This window comes from Ambystoma mexicanum, chromosome 5p (genome assembly GCF_040938575.1).
Source record: "Ambystoma mexicanum isolate Mex_15411 chromosome 5p, UKY_AmexF1_1, whole genome shotgun sequence".
NCBI classification, from domain to species: Eukaryota; Metazoa; Chordata; class Amphibia; order Caudata; family Ambystomatidae; genus Ambystoma; species Ambystoma mexicanum.
The window spans coordinates 470,270,352-470,293,291 of NC_090930.1; the positions used below are offsets into that span (position 1 = coordinate 470,270,352).

Sequence of the window (22,940 nt, forward strand, 5' to 3'; positions counted from 1 at the left end):
CACCTGTTTGGATGACACTTTCATAGATCGGGCTTGTCTAGAAACGTTGTCAGGTGTTGTCAGAGAGAAAGAGGAGAAAGGAGGAAGAGAGGTAGAGATGGCCAAAAGGGGGCCGAGAGAGGAAGAGGGAGAGGAAGAGGAGATGGAGGACAGGATGTCCTGAGTTTTAGCGTAGAAGTGAGATGACAGAGCCATACAGAGGGCCTGGGAGGGAACAGGAGATGTAAAGACCTCAACAGGATTGACCAGTTCTTTTCAGATTTTAAAGAGTTTGGCCGTGTTGTTAGAGGCCACAGAGACACAGGCTTGAATATGTGCTCTATTCTTGATGAGTGTTATTGCTTCGACTGCCATTTTGGTGCAACCAGTCTAGATATGTCTAAATGTGGCCTGGCAAGCTTTACTATATTGTTATTACATGTCGACACTGGTCTACCTTGTGCAGCCAGTTGGACATGTTTTCATTGTGGCATGGTATTTTTAATAGCAAAGCTTTAATGTTCCTGTGCTCTGTTGGTGACTTGCATCTATTAGATTGGTGTTACCCTACAAAACAATTGCAAACACTCTGGCTTTTTAGCCAATTTTTCTCACACAGTGTGCTGTATGTTATATTAAAACACATATGTATATCTTTCTCCTAGTGCAGTGTGCGGCATATCCGTTCAGCAGCACATTTGTGTGTATTGCGCAAGTGTGATAATCTAGGCTGGCCCAGAGTGTGGCGCGACCCTTGATTTGTTGCTGAGTTGGGGGGCCCCCTCAGCATGGCTCGCAGGGTGCCCCCACATCTTGTGTTACGCCACTGCCCCTGGGGTCCTTCCTCCCACGCCCAACCGCCCCAGCCTCTGCATACCTTTAAGCACTTGCCTTGACACCCACCGGCCTTCGTCCTGTGGGCTTGCACTATCCACCCAATGCGGCTCTAGGCTGCATAGCACTTACCATATTAGGCACTTCATCTGCTGCTCGCCCACGAGCATGGACATTCCAGCACCTATCCCCACTCCCACTGCCCCTCTTCTCGCTTCACTTGCACGTTCTGAATGCTCACAAGGCATGGTAGGTTCGTATTTTTATCCTCTACTGCATTTGTTTTTAATCCCATGTTCCCTCCCTGTTGCCCTGTGGGCGCTTTGAAACAGAATTGACTTACTGTATAAGCGCCTAACAAATGCACAATAAATGAATAAATACATACATCCGCAAATGTTTTTTTCTTACCTGTTTCCTGTACACCTCCAGACTCGACTCCACTCGCCAGCCCTCTGGCTCTCGTACTCCACGCAGGCAGGAACCAGGAAGCAGGGGAAGCTTGACATGCCCATTGGAGGCGGAGCACCTCCATCTCGCTGCCAAAGCTGAATTTGGGCAAGCCTTTGCCCGCTCAGGTCCTAGCCCTACCCTGTCCACACCCGATGCTCTTTGACTTTAGAAATACACCTGAGGGTATAATAATATGTTTTATCTGCGATTTCTTTTTAAAGTCAAAGTGCTGAGGATTCATTTTGGGACTTGGGTGGCTGGGCCACCAACACCACAGTGAGGAATGTTCACCCCGCTATGCCAGCGAATACACTGAGTATACGGATTCATTGTTAGCAGTCAGTGCTGTGTACATTTGTTGACAATTTAATTGTATATTTAAAAGTAGTATGTCATGTAACTTAATGTGAAACATCTTGTAATTGCTTAGTGTGAAACATCATGTAATGCCGAACACATCATGTAATGCGCCCAGATACTTGAGGGTTTTGTGTGCTTTATAAATGAACAAACAAACAAATAAATAAATAAATACATATGTTAGTCCCCGATGTAATGGCTGTTATGAAGAACATTGTATACAATTTATGCATCTGTGATTGTGTACTTTATGTAAATCATTTACTATTTAATGGCTATTATGTGTTTAAAGATGATTTACAATGGATCGGCTCTTTCATGTAAGTCAGTTGTGCAATGGCTAAGAATGTGAAGTCACAAGTGCCTGCCTGTTTCACCAAGTCATCTATCGTAGCTGGCAAACAATGCCTCTTTGTGACTTTATTCTCGTCAGTGCAAAAGCTAATCATTAGTATAGACACATGCATTGCATGCCATGTCAGCTTATCAATTAAGTAACAGAAAGACAGTACATTCTAGGTGTGACAATGTATTTCTCGTTTACCTTTTATCTAGACTGTTGTAACTAAGAGTTTGCAGTACAGTGACGGATTTGACCTGAGTAAAGAAATCCATGCAAGGCTACGGACACTCCTGAAGGGGACTTGCACCAATAGATCGGAGGTGTGGAGTAAATGGACAGAAGCTCACCTCAAGCCTTCCTTTCAAGGTCAGGAGACACGCTTTCAGCCTCTTCCTGCATTCCCTTTACACCTGATCACACCATTGTACCTCAATCTGGTACCATTTACAACAGCACCACTAATACTATGTACACTCACCATTTTTGCTGCACTGGGCTAATTGTCAGATTGCCGCATCTGTACCTTTAAGGCTCTGACCACCCCCCAAGCCACCCACCTTCTGGTGCGTATCTCTGCATCCCACCCGAAATCACCACTCACGTCTTCCTTTGTGTATTGGCTGAAATTGCACGAGTAGGTCCTGCAGGCAGTGCTTTTATTTTTTTTTATTCTGGGACATCTTGTCTTGAATTTATAATGGGAAATCAAAACTACAAATAGGAGACTGAAACTCAGTTAAAACCCTGGATGAGGTGGCTCTAGAAGGAAGTGGTTAATGTAGAACGGCCTAGTATTCACACACTAGTCTGTTTATCTGAGGTTGGATACGCTTACAATGGGAATGGTGTTGGCAGGGATATGCTTGTAAAGCCAGGATAAGCTTCAGTTGGTTGATTTTCCACCAAGGGAGCAGAGCTGCTCACCTCTGGGTCGATGGTTTGAACCCATCAGAGAACCCTGTGGACTAAATCCTCCTGCCATTTAGCTATTTCTATTATGCAAGTTTTCTGGACTGAGAAAATCGTAAATACATGTTCTGTGTCAAGCGTGTAAGCACGCCAAAGCCAGGGTCTGCCCTAGACCTGGTCAGTCTTGGCTGTCACACAAGGCCCCATGCTGATGGGGGCCCATCTCACACAAGGCCCCATGCTGATGGGGGCCCATCTGCCATGTCTATCATAAGAGTGTATTGTAGAAGTGCTCTGCTTATTCTAAGCACAAGGCCCTTTTTTTAGTTTTAGCTCTAGTACCACCTATAAGCTGTAACTGTTGCATTGGAGTACAGCTAGGAGGGAGATCGCATGTGAGGAGGGACACACAGCTTGTGGGTGTTGTTCGATTATTTACCAACCCATTGGCTGTCAATGGTCACAGTGTTCCATATGACCATTTCCATCCAGTGCCTGCCCCTCCCTGTGCAAATAACTTCCTCTTCGGTACTCTTTGAGCTATATTTATCAAACAGTGACATCAAACTTTGTCTGGCCAATGTCCCTCTACTAGGGTCCTGTTAAAAACAAGCAGTAACAAGGCTAACAGTTTTATATGTTGCACCATCGATACTTTAGCCACCTTCCTCACAAATTCGGCACCCATAACAAGAGATTTTAGAACAGAATATTAAAATAAAATATGCACTATTGCAAATGACGTCTGAACTTAAACTTGTTAAATTCTCTGAAAAATCCAATCACTGTTCACGTTTTAATAATCACCATTGGCTCTGCAGTGGCTTTTAAAATGACAGCTGGTAAGATATTGAACTAAAATACTGGCTGGTGGGCTGCACATGATTCCAGTATCATTGAAACATGTTTACGTTCACTATATTATTGAGATAATAAAATAAAACACAGCATGACTTGCTGAACGCCCAAGAGACCCACAGTGCAGCCAGCACACATCGCAGCACTCCCCCATTCACTTTGCTCGGATTGCTCTCAGTGGCTACTGCGCTTGAAATACAGTTGTAAACAGAAATACGCTCTTCCCTTCTGTTACTGCCCCATCTAGGGATGGCAAGTGGCATAGTGCTCTTCGAAACCTGTACAATTGGTGTACACAACCTTTGCCGAATATGTTTCCATTGTTTTTAAGATGGTAAGTATGGGTAAGGGCTACCGTGAGGAGGGAAGTGGGAGTGGAAAGGTCAGGGGGCAGGGGGGTCTTCTCCCCAGCCCCCGCTCCGTGTGTTAAAAAAGTGTACAATTCAGAAATAATCCATTCGGCAAAAATGCCATTTGGCAAAAGAAAATGCTGCAAACATTCATAGAACCGTAAAATCTTCAACTTGTAAACATGTTGCAATTAAGGTATTGAGTGCTTCTCTTCAGATGTAATCCAAACCGCACTGTCTATTTCTGCTCGTCCATTCGTGTGTTTTTGTCTCCATGGGACGCATTGAGGAACTCGAAGTCAACCTCGAGTTTTTCTTGACATGAAGCATAGCGCTAACAGCAGGATGCAGTGGATACGAGATCGGCCGATTGATGAATGTGTGTGTGTGTGTGTGTCTATGCCTCGCTGTCAAGGATCGTCTACACATTTCCTCCTGTAAACTAAAGAAACTGTGATAAAGCAGTCCAGTTTACCAATGCAAGGTAAAACATGCATTGGCCAAGGCAACGGTTTCGCCTTTGTGCTAGCACAGGATCTGCATTTTCCAAGCTCTGCCACAATGGTGCCACCTGAACATAGAATGGAGCATCTGGGGATAATATGGCAGTGGCTGGAAAATGCCTAACCAAGAGCTGGAACTGCTGACTTTGCCAATACTGTTTCCACACTGCCTCTGCCGGGTGAGGTTACGCTTTATAACACCATTCTGCATGGACCTTTCTGCCCTCCTGGAACAGTTGAAGCCTCATAGCATCGCAGATCGGATGTCCCATGTCACCCGGCCCCACTCTGACAGGCCTCTGAAGCAGTCCCATGTCAGCTGTGAGTAGGTTATCCAGCCCTGGTGTTCCTTGGTGCAGCATATCTTATGGGAAAAGCAGTACATCAAGTACCAGAATGTGGAGTAAATAAATAGGACTTTCTCAGACTATTCACTATTGACATGAAGCAGTTTCAGAGCTGTCAAGTAATGTGATTTAATGTCACTATTATATAAGTCCGATGCCCCACCTTAAAAATGTCCTGATCCGGACATGCATTGTGGGCACAAGACCATGTTCTGATTTGTGATTGCTTAAGAGCAGATTTAAACCGGCGGTGCCCATTGAACACCATCCTTACATTTTATGGTGTGAATGTATTCTTCACATCTAACAATTTATTAAGTGCCCATCCCTTTCTTTCTCAATAAATAAACTACATACATCCAATGAACTATCAAAATGTCTTATTCACGCATGGCCTTCCTAACTGGAATACCTTGGCAATGATTGGACCAAACATTTTGTGGATGATGATTTGTAAGAAAAGCCAGGATACTTATTTTCAAAAGATAATTATTCATTTGTAACCAGGGTGCCCTACTGTGCTAACTGGGGCATTTGCAGAGTTGTAACTTGCAAAGGTAAATACGTTGTTAGAGAATATCCATATCCTTGATTATTTCATAGTTTATTGCATATGCATTTTTGCTAGTATGATATAGTGGCCTATGGGGACCCCCCATCATTTAATCATATTGGGCATCTTCTTAAATTCACTTTAATGGAAACATCTTCTTGAAACTTCTCAAAAGATTTCACTGGAACTTTATTGGGGGTAAAGACTGCCAAAGGCCCCATACATTGGGTTTAAGATAAATATATCCAAGGAGGGAAGCAGACCCTCTAACTAACTGCTTCAGATCAACATTTTAATGTGCTTTCTGTTTGGAACCCAGGACTCTGCCTGCTGATGTGTCAACCCTGCTAGTATCCATGGAAACCTTCCTGGCTGGGAAGGGCACAGGTAAGACTCAGATTTACTCAGAAACCCTGGGAAGGGTCTCACAACAAATCAAGGAACTGCTGAATGAAAAGCTGACTGTTGCTGCCCACTGGAAAGCAGGACTCTGCCCGCTGAAGAGACAGCCTTGCAAGTGTCCCTGAGAGCCTTCCTGTCTGATAAAGGCAGACTACAGAGCTGCCTTTATACAGAGGCCCAGTGCAGGGTCTCTCAGCATACCAAGCAACTAGTGGAGGAAAATATGACTCCTGCTGGACACTGGAAACCTGGACTATGCCTGCTGAAGTGACAGCCTTGCAAGTTTACCTGGCAATCTTGCTGGCTGGGAAGGGCACAAGTAAGACTCACCTTTACTCAGAGACCCCGGGAAGAGTCTCACATCACCTCAAGGAAGACATTAAGATATCTAACTGCGGTGCTGTCCCCCTGGCCTTGTTCTTTGGGCTCTTTAGGACCCCATTGTATAACTTAAATACATATTCGGAACTTAAAACTGCTACAAACATGATGTTCCTGCAGACCCCTGTTCTTATCTACCCAGAGCGTCCGCGTTCTTCAAAGTCTGAATTATCTGTGTATTTCCTTACAGGAGAGTGGGCTGCTATTGTTTTTATAAGGTTGTGTGTCCTTTTAGTGTAATTTAATTCTTATATTTTTATAGGACCTTGTTTGGACATTTCTTTTATTTTGGCACCTACAGTACTATTGGTGTTTTGGAGGCTTCCTTGCTGGCTCACAACCCTCTTGAAAAGTTTAGCCTGCACTCCTCAGCCCATGTTACCTCAAAGGGGTGAAGGTGGTGTCCCATTCATGTCGTGCCTGTTTTACCTTTGCGATTGAAATCACGCTGGTTTACTAGTAGTGTGCGGCTTAGTAGGAGTTTTAGAAACCACTACTCATCCCTGTACTCCTGCAGTGCAGTACTCATTTCTTTTGGTAGATTTGCTTTGGTAGCATTGCATCAGCGCTAACAACACAAGGGGTATGTAAGCGCTAGGGAGGCCCAACTGTATGTTTCAACAGTCGACAAAAGAAGGAGAATAATGTCTCAGAAGAGAAATCTTTTTTTCTTTTCTTTTCAAACAAACCCTCTGGTGAAATGAGCATTTCACGAAAATCTGTTCCCAATCTGGGAAACTAAGATACAAATGTTAACCACAGGAAAGGTCATGAGAGGTCGGATATTTCCCAATCTACATTTCCAGGGAACACTATCAGGAGAGTCTGTCACTCAACGTTATCTCATTGCACATGGCATAGCACTGCACTGCCGTGGGAGCTTCTGCCCTTCCGAAAAAGCACCGGTCTGCTTTACAGCACATGTGACTGAGAAAAGCAGAGGTCTAGGTCAGATCAGTGCTTCAGTTAACATTCTGTAATAGTAAATAAATGCCTCAACAGAAACATGAAAGCCAGTGGTTATATAAAAGTCTGTTTTCAAGTCTGTGAACAGAACGAAAGACAAACTGCCAATTGCATTTGTATAAAAAATGTACTGCATATATAAGGTAAACATTAAGTTATGTATGGTTAATAATAGCACAAAAGATGAACATGATTAAATACCTTGAGGCGTTCCAGCACACAGGCCGCTTAATCAGTTCCCTCAGGTTTAACCAATCCGATTTTAAAGCGTCCCCCTCTGGCCACAGGTGTTGAAGAATACTTCTGAGGCTCCATAAAGGGAAGTAGACTTTTCAGCGAAGAGCAACACATGGCAGTCTCTGAAATACTGGCCTTTTTAAAGAACACAGGCTATTTTTGTGTATAAAACCATCCACAAATAGTTCAATTGAAGCCGTGGCTAGATTCATCTATCCATACAAATTTGAGCAGTGCTAATATGTGCATTTAAGAAAGCAAACACCAAGACTCACAATAATAACTCGGGCGCTGGTCAATGTCTGGTTCTTGTGGATTCTTTCATCTTTAATTCTCAACAGAGGACAGCATACAGTGAGAAGTGCAGGCACACTCATATATATACAAGCAGGCCCAGGCCTGCAATGATGACAGGAGCCTTCAGTATGGTAAACCTCCTTTTATCCTTTCCTGCGGCGAACTGTTGCTTCCCGGGCTCCCTGCTGCGCATGCACGAACTTCACACATGCTGATAGGCGCATGCGATGGAGCTCCGAGGCTCTGTTAACTGTGTCCTTACCAGGACACTACATCTCCCCCCATCGAACAAAACAAAAGTCACTTACAGTTCTATCTTTACATTGCTTCAATTAGACACACATGTCTTCTGATGCATCTGGCCGGCCTTGCCCAACATCCTTCTGGCTCTTCTTCAGTCTCTTCTCTCACTGGCTCATTACCTGAGGTGGCAGAGTTGTCTCCCTCGTCCTGTTCCTGACCCTCTTCCTTGTACAGCTTGAACTGGGAGACATTTAGAGTGACCACCTTGGTAGGGGATCGGGCAGTCCCCATTGTTCCATTGAAGTGGGATACTGTGAGGTAGTCCGGATCAAATCTCGAGTATGGTTTCCGTTCCTGCCGCCTACAGACGAGCATCTTGTCTCCTATTTGCAGGTTGGACCTCTTGGCTCATCTCCTGCTATCGGCATATGCTTTCATGTCCTGTTTCTTCCGCGCGCCTGTCGCTCTGGCCTGTTCGACATCTTCATTTGGATCACCTGCCAGGTAAGGAAGTCTGTTTTTAATTCTCCTGCCGAATAACTATTCTGAAGGACACTTTCCGGTTGTACCATGCAGGGAGTTCCTGTAGTCATTCTCTCCTCAAAGGCTTATTCTCTTTTGTGAACACATGTGGCTACCACACTTTGCAAGTGTGTTCTTACTCAAATCCATTGAAAAGGATTACTATTATAAGCGGCTGATATCCGGCTGGATGTGACTGTATTATTGGCGACATTGGATCCTTGGAATACACAGATCCCAAGATTGCATTAAGGATCAAGTTCGGATCCATGCCCACCAGGACTGAAGGCACGATCACTGTAGAATTTTAAGAAGAGCTACCCCTCTTGAATGTCAGACATCTAAGAGTCAACAGACAGAAACATGTTGGGTTATATATAGATTGCAAAAAATGACTTTTGCACTGATATTTGTATGGTAAATGTTGTTTTTTTAGTTAATGTGGTATGGTTGTTTTTTTATTTTTACATTGATGTTGTGTATGTAATCGTCCTGTTTTTTGCTAACCTGGTTTTAGGATTGTTCCTTAATCTGTGTATTATTTAACACAGTTTTAATGAGAATTATGTCTTTTTTTCCATAATAAAAATATTTTTCTTAATGATATAGCTTTTGTGTGTTACACCTTTCCTTCCCATTAAAATGTGAATTTGAACTGTTTTCTTCTATACTATAAAATATTGTCTTGGGGTCCCCAGACAGTGAAAACAGTAGGTTTATGTAATGGACCTTGCTGTGGGGATTGTTTTTGTTGTGATTTGACCTAATTTGTACTGCCCTGTAGTCATTCAACATGTTGTACAGGGCTTGATTGAGTGACAGAGATTGTAGCTCGTTCTGTTGGAGGACACTCTTTAGGCTGCCCATGAATCGCTCCACCATGCCATTTGCTTGTGGCCGTAAGGGAGTGATCTTTCTGTGGTGGATACCCATGTATTTCATGAATTTCGCAAACTCCAAGCTGCTGAATGGCGGACTGTTGTCTGACTTGAGGACTTGAGGAATTCCCCATGGGAGAAGATGCTATATATCACTGATATAAATAAAAGCACTGGCAGCCGTGGAAGATACCATATGTGCTAGAGGAAATCACAAATACTCATCCATGACAACCATCCAGTACTTGCTCTCCACGAATGGACCAAAGAAGTCAATCCCCAGGTGAGTCCACGGAAGCTCCAGAATGTCGGACATCTTTAAAAGTTCAGGGCTATTAGGCTTGGATGTGCACTGACACAGGTGGCAGGCGCCAATGTGCGTTCCACCATTTGATCCAGTCCTGGGAACCATATGGTGTCTCTCACCTGTCTCTTCGTGGCCTCCAACCCCCAGTGTCCTTCATGAGCTAGGTCTATGACCTGCTGCCATAAATTCCTGGGGATCACTATTGTGTGCCCTCGCATGACAAGCCCTTCTGCAGATACTGATAATTCCTCTCTTATGTTTCTGAAGGCGTGAAGTTCTGTCATGGCACAAATACCCAATTGTCTGTTTGTGAAGTCTGTGGCCCTCATTCCGAGGTTGGTGCTAGTCATGGCGCTGTTAGCACCATGACTAGCACCAATACCGGTAACGCCACCGACTTGGTGGTATTGGGATTTACTGGTCTATTCCGACCATTGCGGGACCGGTAAGTCCCCATTTGTAAAGCCATTCCCCATTCCCATTCGAGCCCCCATAGGGCTCAATGGGAAGGCGGCAATAACGGTACTGTAAATTACAGTACCGTTATTGACCCCGGTATCCCTTTGTGGGTCCTGTCCTTAACGCCTGCTAAAACCAGGCGTTAAAGAAGGACCCGCAAAGGGACCTTGGAATAGGGCGCAAAGGAATTACCCGGTATCCCTTTGCGCCCAGCTTGTAATGAGGGCCTGTGTCTCTCCACCTTCTGACTGGATCAAGTTCTGTACTCGCATCAGTGTGGCATCCTGTTTCATGTGTTCCAGGATCATTGTTGGCGTGATTGACCTTCAGGGCCTGTGTTGGGCCTCCCACCCACCCCCCGCTCTTGCCCCGTGTGTCTTTCCCCCTCCCGCCCACCCCCCGCTCTTGCCCCGTGTGTCTTTCCCCCTCCCGCCCACCCCCCGTTCTTGCCCCGCGTGTCTTTCCCCCTCCCGCCCACCCCCCGCTCTTGCCCCGCGTGTCTTTCCCCCTCCCGCACACCCCCCGCTCTTGCCCCGCGTGTCTTTCCCCCTCCCGCCCACCCCCCGCTCATGCCCCGCGGGTCTTTCCCCCTCCCGCCCACCCCCCGCTCATGCCCCACGGATCTTTCCCCCTCCCGCCCACCCCCCGCTCATGCCCCGTGGGTCTTTTCCCCTCCCGCCCACCCCCCGCTCATGCCCCGCATGTCTTTCACCCTCCCGCCCACCCCCCGCTCATGCCCCGCGTCTTTCAAGCTCCCACCCACCCCCGCTCTTGCCCCGTGTCTTTCACCCTCCCGCCCACCCCCGCTCTTGCCCCGTGTCTTTCACACTCCCGCCCACCCCCGCTCTTGCCCCGTGTCTTTCGCCCTCCCGCCCACCCCCGCTCATGCCCCTTGTCTTTCACCCTCCCGCCCACCCCCGCTCATGCCCCGTGTCTTTCACCCTCCCGCCCACCCCCGCTCATGCCCCGTGTCTTTCACCCTCCCGCCCACCCCCGCTCATGCCCCGTGTCTGTCTCCTGTTGCCCCTCACCCCCCGCTCATGCCCCGTGTCTGTCTCCTGTTGCCCCCCACCCCCCGCTCATGCCCCGTGTCTGTCTCCTGTTGCCCTCCACCCCCCGCTCCTGCCCCGTGTCTGTCTCTGTTGTTCCCCCCACCCCCCGCTCATGCCCCGTGTCTCTCTCCTGTTCCCCCCACCCCCTGCTCATGCCCCGTGTCTCTCTCCTGTTGCCCCCCACCCCCCGCTCATGCCCCATGTCTGTCTCCTGTACCCCCCACCGCCCGCTCATGCCCCGTGTCTGTCTCCTGTTTCCCCCTACCCCCCTCTCATGCCCCGTGTCTGTCTCCTGTTCTCCCCACCCCCCGCTCATGCTCCGTGTCTCTCTCCTGTTGCCCCCACCCCCTGCTCATGCCCATGTCTATCTCCTGTACCCCCCACCGCCCGCTCATGCCCCGTGTCTGTCTCCTGTTGCCCCCACCCCCTCTCATGCCCCGTGTCTGTCTCCTGTTCTCCCCACCCCCTGCTCATGCTCCGTGTCTGTCTCCTGTTCCCCTCCACCCCCGCTCATGCCCCATGTCTGTCTCCTGTTGCCCCCCACCCCCCGCTCATGCCCCGTGTCTGTCTCCTGTTGCCCTCCACCCCCCGCTCCTGCCCCGTGTCTGTCTCTGTTGTTCCCCCCACCCCCGCTCATGCCCCGTGTCTCTCTCCTGTTCCCCCCACCCCCTGCTCATGCCCCGTGTCTCTCTCCTGTTGCCCCCCACCCCCCGCTCATGCCCCATGTCTGTCTCCTGTACCTCCCACCGCCCGCTCATGCCCCGTGTCTGTCTCCTGTTTCCCCCCACCCCCCTCTCATGCCCCGTGTCTGTCTCCTGTTCTCCCCACCCCCCGCTCATGCTCCGTGTCTCTCTCCTGTTGCCCCCCACCCCCTGCTCATGCCCATGTCTATCTCCTGTACCCCCCACCGCCCGCTCATGCCCCGTGTCTGTCTCCTGTTGCCCCCCACCCCCTCTCATGCCCCGTGTCTGTCTCCTGTTCTCCCCACCCCCTGCTCATGCTCCGTGTCTGTCTCCTGTTCCCCTCCACCCCCCGCTCATGCCCCATGTCTGTCTCCTGTTGACCCCCCTGCTCATGCACCGTGTCTGTCTCCTGTACCCCCCCACCTCCCGCTCATGCCCCGTGTCTGTCTCCTGTACCCCCCACCCCCCGCTCATGCCCCATGTCTGTCTCCTGTTGCCCCCCTGCTCATGCCCCGTGTCTGTCTCCTGTTCCCCCACACCTGCTCATGTCCCGTGTCTCTCCTGTTGCCCCCCACCCCCCGCTCATGCCCCGTGTCTGTCTCCTGTACCCCCCACCCCCCGCTCATGCCCCGTGTCTGTCTCCTGTACCCCCCCACCCCCTGCTCATGCCCCGTGTCTGTCTCCTGTACCCCCTCCCACCCCCCGCTCATGCCCCATGTCTCTCTCCTGTTGCCCCCCACTACCCCGCTCATGGCCCGTGTCTGTCTTCTGGACCCCCCACCCATGCCCCGTGTCTGTCTCCTGTTTCCCCCACCCCCCGCTCATGCCCCATGTCTGTCTCCTCTTGCTCCCACCCATGTCCCGTGTCTGTCTCCTGTACCCCCCCACTCCGCACTCATGCCCGTGTCTTTCTCCTGTTGCCCCCCACACCCCCGCTCATGCCCCGTGTCTGTCTCCTGTTGCCCCCCACCCCCTCGCTCATGCCCCGTGTCTGTCTCCTGTTCTCCCCACCCCCCGCTCATGCCCCGTGTCTGTCTCCTGTTCCTCCCACCCCCGCTCATGCCCTGTGTCTGTCTCCTGTTCCCCCCCACCCCCCGCTCATGCCCCGTGTCTGTCTCCTGTTGCCCCCCACCCCCCGCTCATGCCCCGTGTCTGTCTCCTGTTGCCCCCCCACACCCCGCTCATGCCCCGTGTCTGTCTCCTCTCCTGTTGCCCCCCACCTCCCGCTCATGCCCTGTGTCTGTCTCCTGTTGCCCCCACCCCCTGGTCATGCCCCGTGTCTGTCTCTGTTGTTCCCCCCCACCCCCGCTCATGCCCCATGTCTGTCTCCTGTTCCCCCCACCCCCTGCTCATGCCCCGTGTCTCTCTCCTGTTGCCCCCCACCCCCGCTCATGCCCCGTGTCTGTCTCCTGTACCCCCTCACCCCCGCTCTTGCCCCATGTGTCTTTCCCCCTCCCGCCCACCCCCGCTCTTGCCCCGTGTGTCTTTCCCCCTCCCGCCCACCCCCGCTCTTGCCCCGTGTGTCTTTCCCCCTCCCGCCCACCCCCGCTCTTGCCCCGTGTGTATTTCCCCCTCCCGCCCACCCCCGCTCTTGCCCCGTGTGTCTTTCCCCCTCCCGCCCACCCCTGCTCTTGCCCTGTGTGTCTTTAAACCCTCCCGCCCACCCCCACTCTTGCCTCGTGTGTCTTTCCCCCTCCGGCCCACCCCCGCTCTTGCCCCATGTGTCTTTCCCCCTCCCACCCACCCCTGCTCTTGCCCCATGTGTCTTTCCCCCTCCCGCCCACCCCCGCTCTTGCCCCATGTGTCTTTCCCGCTCTTGCCCCGTGTGTCTTTCCCGCTCTTACCCTGTGTGTCTTTCCCCCTCCCGCCCACCCCCACTCTTGCCCCGTGTGTCTTCCCCCTCCCGCCCAACCCTGCTCTTCCCCCGTGTGTCTCTCCCCCTCCCGCCCACCCCCGCTCTTGCCCCGTGTCTCTTGCCCCTCCCGCCCACCCCCGCTCTTGCCCCGTGTCTCATTCCCCCTCCCGCCCACCCCCGCTCTTGCCCCGTGTCTCTTTCCCCCTCCCGCCCACCCCTGCTCTTGCCCCGTGTCTCTTTCCCCCTCCCGCCCACCCCCGCTCTTGCCCCGTGTCTCTTTCCCCCTCCCGCCCACCCCCGCTCTTGCCCCGTGTCTCTTTCCCCCTCCCGCCCACCCCCGCTCTTGCCCCGTGTGTCTCTCTCCCTCCCGCCCACCCACTGCTCATGCCCCGTGTGTCTCTCCCCTTCCCCCACCCCCCGCTCATGCCCCATGTCTGTCTTCTGTTCCCCCAGCTCATGCCCCGTGTCTGTCTCCTGTTCTCTCCACACCCCGCTCATGCCCCATGTCTGTGTCCTGTTCCCCCCACCCCCGGCTCATGCCCCGTGTCTATCTCCTGTTGCCCCCCACCCCTCCCGCTCATGCCCCGTGTCTGTCTCCTGTTCCCCCCACCCGCTCATGCCCCGTGTCTGTCTCCTGTTCCCCCCACACGCTCATGCCCCGTGTCTCCCTCTTGTTGCCCCCCACTCCCCACTCATGCCCCGTGTTTGTCTCCTGTTCTCCCCACCCCCTGCTCATGCCCCGTGTCTTTTTCCTGTTCCTCCCACCCCCCGCTCATGCCCCGTGTCTGTCTCCTGTTGCCCCCCACCGCCCCGCTCATGCCCCGTGTCTGTTCTCCCCACCCCCCGCTCATGCCCGTGTCTGTTGTTCCCCCCCACCCCCCGCTCATGCCCCGTGTCTGTCTCCTGTTCCCCCCACCCCCCGCTCATGCCCCATGTCTGTGTCCTGTTCCCCCCAACCCCCGCTCATGCCCCGTGTCTATCTCCTGTTGCCCCCCACCCCGCTCATGCCCCGTGTCTGTCTCCTGTTCCCCCCACCCGCTCATGCCCCGTGTCTGTCTCCTGTTCCCCCCACACGCTCATGCCCTGTGTCTCTCTCTTGTTGCCCCCCACCCCCCGCTCATGCCCCGTGTTTGTCTCCTGTTCTCCCCACCCCCTGCTCATGCCCCGTCTTTTTCCTGTTCCTCCCACCCCCCGCTCATGCCCCGTGTCTGTCTCCTGTTGCCCCCCACCGCCCCGCTCATACCCCGTGTCTGTTCTCCCCACCCCCCGCTCATGCCCATATCTGTTGTTCCCCCCACCCCCTGCTCATGCCCCGTGTCTGTCTCCTGTTCCACCCACCCCTCGCTCATGCCCGTGTCTGTCTCCTGTTCCCCCCACCCCCCGCTCATGCCCCGTGTCTGTCTCCTGTTGCTCCGCACCCCCCGCTCATGCCCCGTGTCTCTCCTGTTGCCCCCCACCCCCGCTCATGCCCCGTGTCTGTTTCCTGTTGCCCCCCACCCCCCGCTCATGCCCAGTGTCTGTCTCATGTTGTCCCCCACCCCCGCTCATGCCCCGTGTCTGTCTCCTGTTGCCCCTCACCCCCACCGCTCATGCCCCTTGTCTGTCTCCTGTTGCCCCCCACCCCCCGCTCATGCCCGTGTCTGTCTCCTGTTGCCCTCCACCCCCCGCTCCTGCCCCGTGTCTGTCTCTGTTGTTCCCCCCACCCCCCGCTCATGCCCCGTGTCTGTCTCCTGTTCCCCCCACCCCCCGCTCATGCCCCATGTCTCTCTCCTGTTGCCCCCCACCCCCTGCTCATGCCCCATGTCTGTCTCCTGTACCCCCCACCGCCCGCTCATGCCCCGTGTCTGTCTCCTGTTGCCCCCCCCGCTCATGCCCCGTGTCTGTCTCCGGTTCCCCCCACCCGCTCATGTCCCGTGTCTCTCTCCTGTTGCCCCCCACCCCCCGCTCATGTCCCGTGTCTGTCTCCTGTTGCCCCCCACCCCCTCTCATGCCCCGTGTCTGTCTCCTGTTCTCCCCACCCCCCACTCATGCTCCGTGTCTGTCTCCTGTTCCCCCCACCCCCTGCTCATGCCCCGTGTCTGTCTCCTGTTGCCCTCACCCCCCGCTCATGCCCCGTGTCTGTCTCCTGTTGCCCCCCACCATCCGCTCCTGCCCTGTGTCTCTCTCCTGTTGCCCCCCACCCCCCGCTCATGCCCCGTGTCTCTCTTTTGTTCCCCCCACCCCCGCTCATGCCCTGTGTCTGTCTCCTGTTCCCCCCACCCCCCGCTCATGCCCCGTGTCTCTCTCCTGTTGCCCCCCACCCCCTGCTCATGCCCCGTGTCTGTCTCCTGTACCCCCCCACCCCCCGCTCATGCTCGTGTCTGTCTCCTGTATCCCCCCACCCCCATGCTCATGCCCCATGTCTGTCTCCTGTTGCCCCCCTGCTCATGCCCCGTGTCTGTCTCCTGTTGCCCCCTGCTCATGCCCCGTGTCTTTCTCCTGTTCCCCCCACCCGCTCATGTCCCGTGTCTCTCTTCTGTTGTCCCCCACCCCCTGCTCATGCCCCGTGTCTGTCTCCTGTACCCCCCCCAACCCCCGCTCATGCCCCATGTCTCTCTCCTGTTGCCCCCCACTACCCCGCTCATGCCCCGTGTCTGTCTTCTGTACCCCCACCCCCCGCTCATGCCCCATGTCTGTCTCCTGTTCCCCCCACCCCCCGCTCATGCCCCGTGTCTGTCTCCTGTTCCCCCCACCCCCCGCTCATGCCCCGTGTCTGTCTCCTCTTGCTCCCAACCATGCCCCGTGTCTGTCTCCTGTTGCCCCCCACCCCCTGCTCATGCCCCGTGTTGTCTCGTGTGCCCCCCACCCCCCGCTCATGCCCCGTGTCTCCTTCGTGTTCCCCCCACTCCCGCTCATGCCCCGTGTTTCCCTCGTGTTCCCCTCACCCCCTGCTCATGCCCCGTGTCTCTCTCCTTTCCTCCCCACCCCGCTCATGTCCCATATGTGCCCTGTACCCCCCGCTCATGCCCTGTGTCTCCCTCGTGTTCCTCCCCACCCCCTGCTCATACCCCGTGTCTCCCTCATGTTCCTCCCCACCCGCTGCTCATGCCCCGTGTCTCTCTCGTGTTCCCCCCACCAACGCTCATGCCCTGTGTTTCCTTCCTTTTCCCCCCCACTCCCTGCTCATGCCTCGTTTGTACCCTGTTCCCTCTCACCCCCCGCTCATGCCCATGTGTCTCCCCTGTGCCCCCCCAACCCCGCTCATGCGCCGTTGTGTTCTTTATACACCCCGCCTTCCCTTTCCATGGTGGCCATCTTGGTAAAAGATTTTCCTTCCTACACCGAGACGCCACAGGCGTCCCGGCGTAGGAAGGAAAATCTTTTTGTTTTTTTTACCACCCGGCAGTCCCACTTTGAGGACATAAGATGTTAGTGGTCTTCATCTATTGAAAAGGATGTTATGGTCACGTTGTACTAATAAAAACCTTTAAAATTTAGTTAAAAAATAATGTTACAGGGACGTTATGGTTAAGTTGCACTAATAAAAACCTATGAAATTCAATGAAAAAACTTTGTTAAAGGGACGTTATGGTTAAGTTGCGCTACTAAAAACCTATGAAATTCAGTGAAAAAACTTTGTTAAAGGGACGTTATGGTAAAGTTGCGCTACTAAAAACCTATGAAATTCAGTGAAAAAACTTTGTCAAAGGAACGTTATGGTTCCAAGTAAAACCGGAAAACCCTTGAAATTCGCCAGTTATGGTAAGCTAAGCAACCATAACTTGCGCCACCACCGTGCACTGCTAAGACTAACACCCAGGACATCAAAGATGACATCACAAATGTCATTGATGACATCACTGATGACATCACATGTCTGGCTCCCTCTTTTTTCTTTTGCTGACATATCTAGGCCACATGGTTTTCTTTAGTAACAGTCAGAAACTAAACATTTTATTTTATTTGTAGACGTATCCTTCAAGTAGGTTCTTACAGTAATTCTGAGTCCAGTCACATCATATGAAACATATACATACGGGAAGACACAAGCTTGAAAGACAGCAATCCTTTTTGTGCATAAAGATAATCAATAGACTTATGAGCACTTTCTGATAGTTCTGTTGTTTTTTTTTTTTTATGGCTGTACTTTCCCTGTGGGTCCAATCACATCAAGTGATACATATACATAGGGTGAATAGCAGCTTTGAAACAGAGCAATCATTTATTTGCATGAAAATAATCAGTTAAGTTATGAATTGTTTCTGCTACTACTTGTGCTTTTTTGCTAACTTCACTTTCCCTGTATATACCCATATTGGTATGTGTTCTTGTGTCTTTGTGTTTTGTCTATAGTAATGTTTTATTAGCTACGTATTACATATTTTACGGTACACAAAAATCTATTAAGAAAACAATTATCATTTCATTATTCAACATATTAACATTACGAATATTATACCTTCATCTTGTACACTGCACACCATGTTATGTTTCTGTATCAGTAGCTTAGTATACTAGATAGAACCCCATAATAGAATGCTATTTATATCAATGCATCGTTCAATGCACTAATTAGGGTATGATATTTATTGCAATGATCCTTGACACTTGTTTCGCAAAATTATAAGACACAGACAGAAACCTCAAACTTTGTAAAAATCTTTTGATTAAATACAAATAAAAAAAAAAAAAAAAAAAAAAAAAAAAATTATAATAAGAATCCCTTGTACACATATTTCATGAAAAGTACATACACATGTGATGTCATCAGTGATGTCATCAATGACATTTGTGATGTCATCTTTGATGTCCTGGGTGTTAGTCTTAGCAGTGCACGGTGGTGGCGCGAGTTATGGTTGCTTAGCTTACCATAACTGGCGAATTTCAAGGGTTTTTCGGTTTTACTTGGAACCATAACGTTCCTTTGACAAAGTTTTTTCACTGAATTTCATAGGTTTTTAGTAGCGCAACTTTACCATAACGTCCATTTAACAAAGTTTTTTCACTGATATATATATATATATAGTTTACTTTCCTGTGTACACGGGCCAAAGCGCAGGTTTTAATTGACACAGTAGGACCACTATATATCCTAAGCCAACAGCTCCCTCTAGCTGTGACAACAGACAAGGCTACTGCATCAGACAAACATAAAGGGACAAACACACATCTGGCCTTTTATTATATTGTTAGATGGCATAGCATTTTTCATTGCTGTCAGCATCATTTCTCAAAGCGAAGAGGATGAGGGACGAGAAATATTTGGACAGAATCACCAGTATGTACATGCCCCTCCTCAGTGTGTATGTCCAGCCTTAGGATACATGTTATGTCTTGGGGTCCCCATCCCACCTTCCAAGCTCACCTAAGTGGCACCTCGGTTAGTTAATGCTAGCAGATGTGATGCCAGAATTCTGCTGCATCGTGGCAATCACAAATAGTAAAACCTTTAGTTAAAAATAAAACTATAGATAGTTTACTTTGCATTTGCAATCCCAGAACTGAAATTAAGAGAAATGAAGAAAACAAAAAATTAAAGAAAGCATTACTGGCTACAGCGCAAACCTGCTTGGGATTCGCTGACCCATTCCTTCCTGTATGCCTGCTTGTCAATCATCACACTTTACTTTTGAACATCTAACACATTTCCCTGCCTGCATATGGCTCTGCATGTGCACACCAAGAGTAACCAACTAGTGCCACACCCTCACAGAAGCAGCACCGGACAATCAGTGTCAGTCATCTCATATTTTTGATCACAGTGTGACACTCAAGGAACATCTTACACTGCTCTACAGACAGAATTAGATGCCACACACACGAAGCGAGGTCACTCTAGGGCCTTCTCTTGGCTGTGTTTTTTTGCAGCAGGTCAACCTCCTCTCTAGATAAAAGAAATAGATTATTAATCGGGCCAAACTCTCTGTGCGTCATACTTCTGTGCACACACTGGGCCAAGTTCAACTACTACACATTGAGTATGGCCCAACCGCATTTCTAATTCTAGAAATAATTTTGCTAAATGCAATTTGCTTATACTGACAAAAGAAGGTGTTTGGTCCCGAGCTGTAATCAAGGCAGAGCAGTGGCCTCCCAAAAGGGTGGGCTTTCTCCAGCTGTGATGCTGCTGTGTGCAACATACATAAAGATATGGATGATGTAGAAATGTAAAAAATAGCAAACGTATTTGCCATGCAAACGAAACACAGTAGAAATGTAAAAAATAGCAAACGTATTTGCCATGCATACTAAACACAAACACGTTTTGTTTTTAGGTATGTGACATTCAAACCAGCAGCAATGTGTTTTTGTTATGAGTGAATTGTTTCAATAGCAACAGGACATCTCCACACAAGGCTGTGCCTTTTCCCCCCAGGAAGTCCAGTTTCTCCTATGTCCCGGTGCAGAACCTTTATATGATGTAACATGCTTTATATGCATTACTGTATTGTCTGGAGATGGCCACTGACGGGAAACACTGCTTCATGCATTGCCAGTGAACCATGCCATGTTATACAAGTTATTGTGACAGGGCCAGTGTTGTGGCTCTGTCAAGGGGGGCAAGTTAACCCACCCCAGCACAACACGGGACCTGTGTACAGGCAGGCCCGCTCCGCAGTAGTCCTTACCTGCAGTGATGGCGGCGTCCAGGAAGGAGAAGCAGCACTGCAGTGCAGAAAGACGCTGGAGCAGCGGTCTACAAAACACAAAAGGATGCCGGGAGCGGCATAACACCGGCCACCTAACGCAGGAGGACGTTGAAAAGGATTGCAGAAAAGCAAGGGATGCTGGAGCACCTACGACACTTGCCTTCAAAGAAGCAAGGGAGCCCGCACGGGGACAAGCCTGCACAAAACCATTAGGGAAATATTATTTAAAATGAAGGCCTCCACGAAGGCCTTTACCCACTATACAAACAGGGATGTAATGATTATTTTGAAAGGCCCCTTCAGCATTCAGCAGTGCAACAACCCTGGACCTTAGCAGGGTCCAGGTTGGAAAGGGGTGGGCCCCCCTTTTAAGCCCTCCCTTGGCCTTTCCCTGTCACACCCTCTGGAGACAGGTACATGATTGGACAGGGTGAATGTCCAATCCTGGGAGGATGGGGGGTACTTAAGGAGGTGTGTGCGAGTGGGCAAGTGTTGGTTAGTTGGGTGACTACATGAGGCAGTAGAGGACATCTGAGAGACCAGAGGAGGTGAGAGCGAATAGAGTGCACATGGAGTAGCGAGTGAAGGAATTAAGGAGTAGAGTGGTATTCAGTAGTAGGTGGTTGTGCGGGGCACCAAATCCTTGGGTGTCCCTGAGGTCTCTGACCAGGGGCTAGTGAGAGGAGTGTGCAGAGCATGATATCCCTGGGAGAAGAGAGAGAGAGAAAGACAGCGGAAGGGTAGGTTTAGAAGCAGAGCAGGAATAGCAGTAGAGAGGGAGAGGTTGACAGTGAGTGGGAATACAGGAGTAGCTATTGGTATACAGTGAATCAGAGATTATAACAAGAGGGATAGTAGGAAGTGGGGAAGTAGAGTGGGAGGAAGGAGGGAAGAGGCAATAATGGAAATAGAGGGGTAGTTGGAGGTACTAGCGGAAGTAAGAAGAGGAGTAGGAAAAGAAGTAAGACCGAAGGATGGAGGTGGAAAGGCAGAGTAGAGATTGGTAGGACAGTGACATGGTGGTAGGAGAACAGCTTAAGAGACCAGTATAGGGAAGGGGCAGGTACCAGAGGGTGTAAAGGAGTGAGCGTGACACTGGGTGAAAGAAGGCCCCATTTGTTACGCTCACCTGGTATCTACGGGGACGCCACCCAGCCCTGGTTGGATGATTTTCACTCTCAAACCCTCTCCCGGTCCCTTGGTAATGCCTCTGGTTAAAGATGGGTCGGCAATATAGGAGAGCTGTCCTTGTTTTCCCACCTCCCTTGGCCTCTACTCCTTCCTCCCCCTTGGGCCTTCTCCTCACTTTAATAAAGGTGGATTCTCCGTCCTGCTCCTCGTGGCAGGGGCGCGTAGATGTGGGGGCGAGCAGCGACCAAGTTACTTCACTGGTGCAAGCCCCCCTGTGGGAATCCAGGCCTGCTGCGACTCTGTAGGTTTGCTGCTTTACTGTCTTTATATGCAGTTCTTATGTTCCGCTTAGTTCGAATAATAATGTCTTGCTTCTTTCCTTTTAGGTATGGAAAGGTATTTTTTTTTTATGGTATGGAAAGGTATTTTGGTGATGTCATGCAGTTTGAAGATGAGCATGGGCCGGTAGGCGAATGCGCGGTGTGCAAGATGCTGTCTGGTGAGTAATGCGTGATGCGCAGCGCTGTTTCGGCTTTTATATTGCTAACCTGTGTCTTTTCTCTCCTTGCAGGTCGCGATGCTCCTCGCTGAGCGCCATAATATTCCAGCAATGATACTGACCAGGAGATGACTACCCAGGTAAGAATTGTGTGGCTTTCTTCAATCGGGAGGAAACGTGAGTAAAGGATTACTAATGCTGTCTTTCTTTCTCCTCTTTCCAGGTTATGGTATTCCCGGATGCATGCAGTGCCGGATGATGGAGTTCGTACCTTCAGGTGAGTGGAACTGAAGTTGGCGATGGATTGAAGACAGGATACTGTTCCAGGTAAGTTTCGTAGTGTTCATTCTTTCTCTGCAGGTCCTTGGATTCAGGTAAGCTGGCATAAAAGAACTGGACACAGTGAGCGTTACACTGCCCACAGCAGAATAACGCAAAGCATGTTCTGCTGTTTGGGTGCGGTTTAAATAGTCTCAGGTAAAGTAGTCCAGGTAAAATAGTCCCAGGCCTGCCACACCCAAGGTAGTCCAGGTAAAGTAGTCCCAGGCCTGCCACACCCAAAAGACTAAACCACATAGCTCAGCTCCTTGTAACTGAGCTATGTGTGTGCCTCCATGTTGGCTGAACCCCCTAAGTTAAATAGTCCCAAGTAAATAGTCCCATTCTAATGTTGGTCTTCATGATGGCTATGAGACTGGTGCCAAAGGCGCCAGGACTGACTCCAAGAGAGTCTTGGATGAGGTTTTAAGGCCTTTGACCTGGCCCTAACTGGAAGGCTGATTTACCAGTGAGGACCAGGGGTAAGGGTCATGACAGCATTCATTACTCCCTGAGACTACTAAGCGGGGATAGGATAGGGAAAGTTAGAAGATCCCGATGGAGTCAGTTAGCCAATGATTCAGAGAAAACA

The 22,940-nt window shown here is 50.7% G+C and overlaps 1 protein-coding gene across 2 annotated transcripts in view; it reads left to right on the forward strand.

Annotated features, from left to right (window-relative positions):
- IL13RA2 (interleukin 13 receptor subunit alpha 2) overlaps positions 1-22,940 on the forward strand; it is a 434,703-nt gene that overhangs the window by 178,539 nt on the left and 233,224 nt on the right. For both annotated transcript variants that reach the window (XM_069612879.1, XM_069612880.1), the window contains exon 4: positions 2,182-2,335. In XM_069612879.1, coding sequence (XP_069468980.1) covers positions 2,182-2,335 — 154 coding nt within the window. The remainder of the gene's footprint in view (positions 1-2,181; positions 2,336-22,940) is intronic.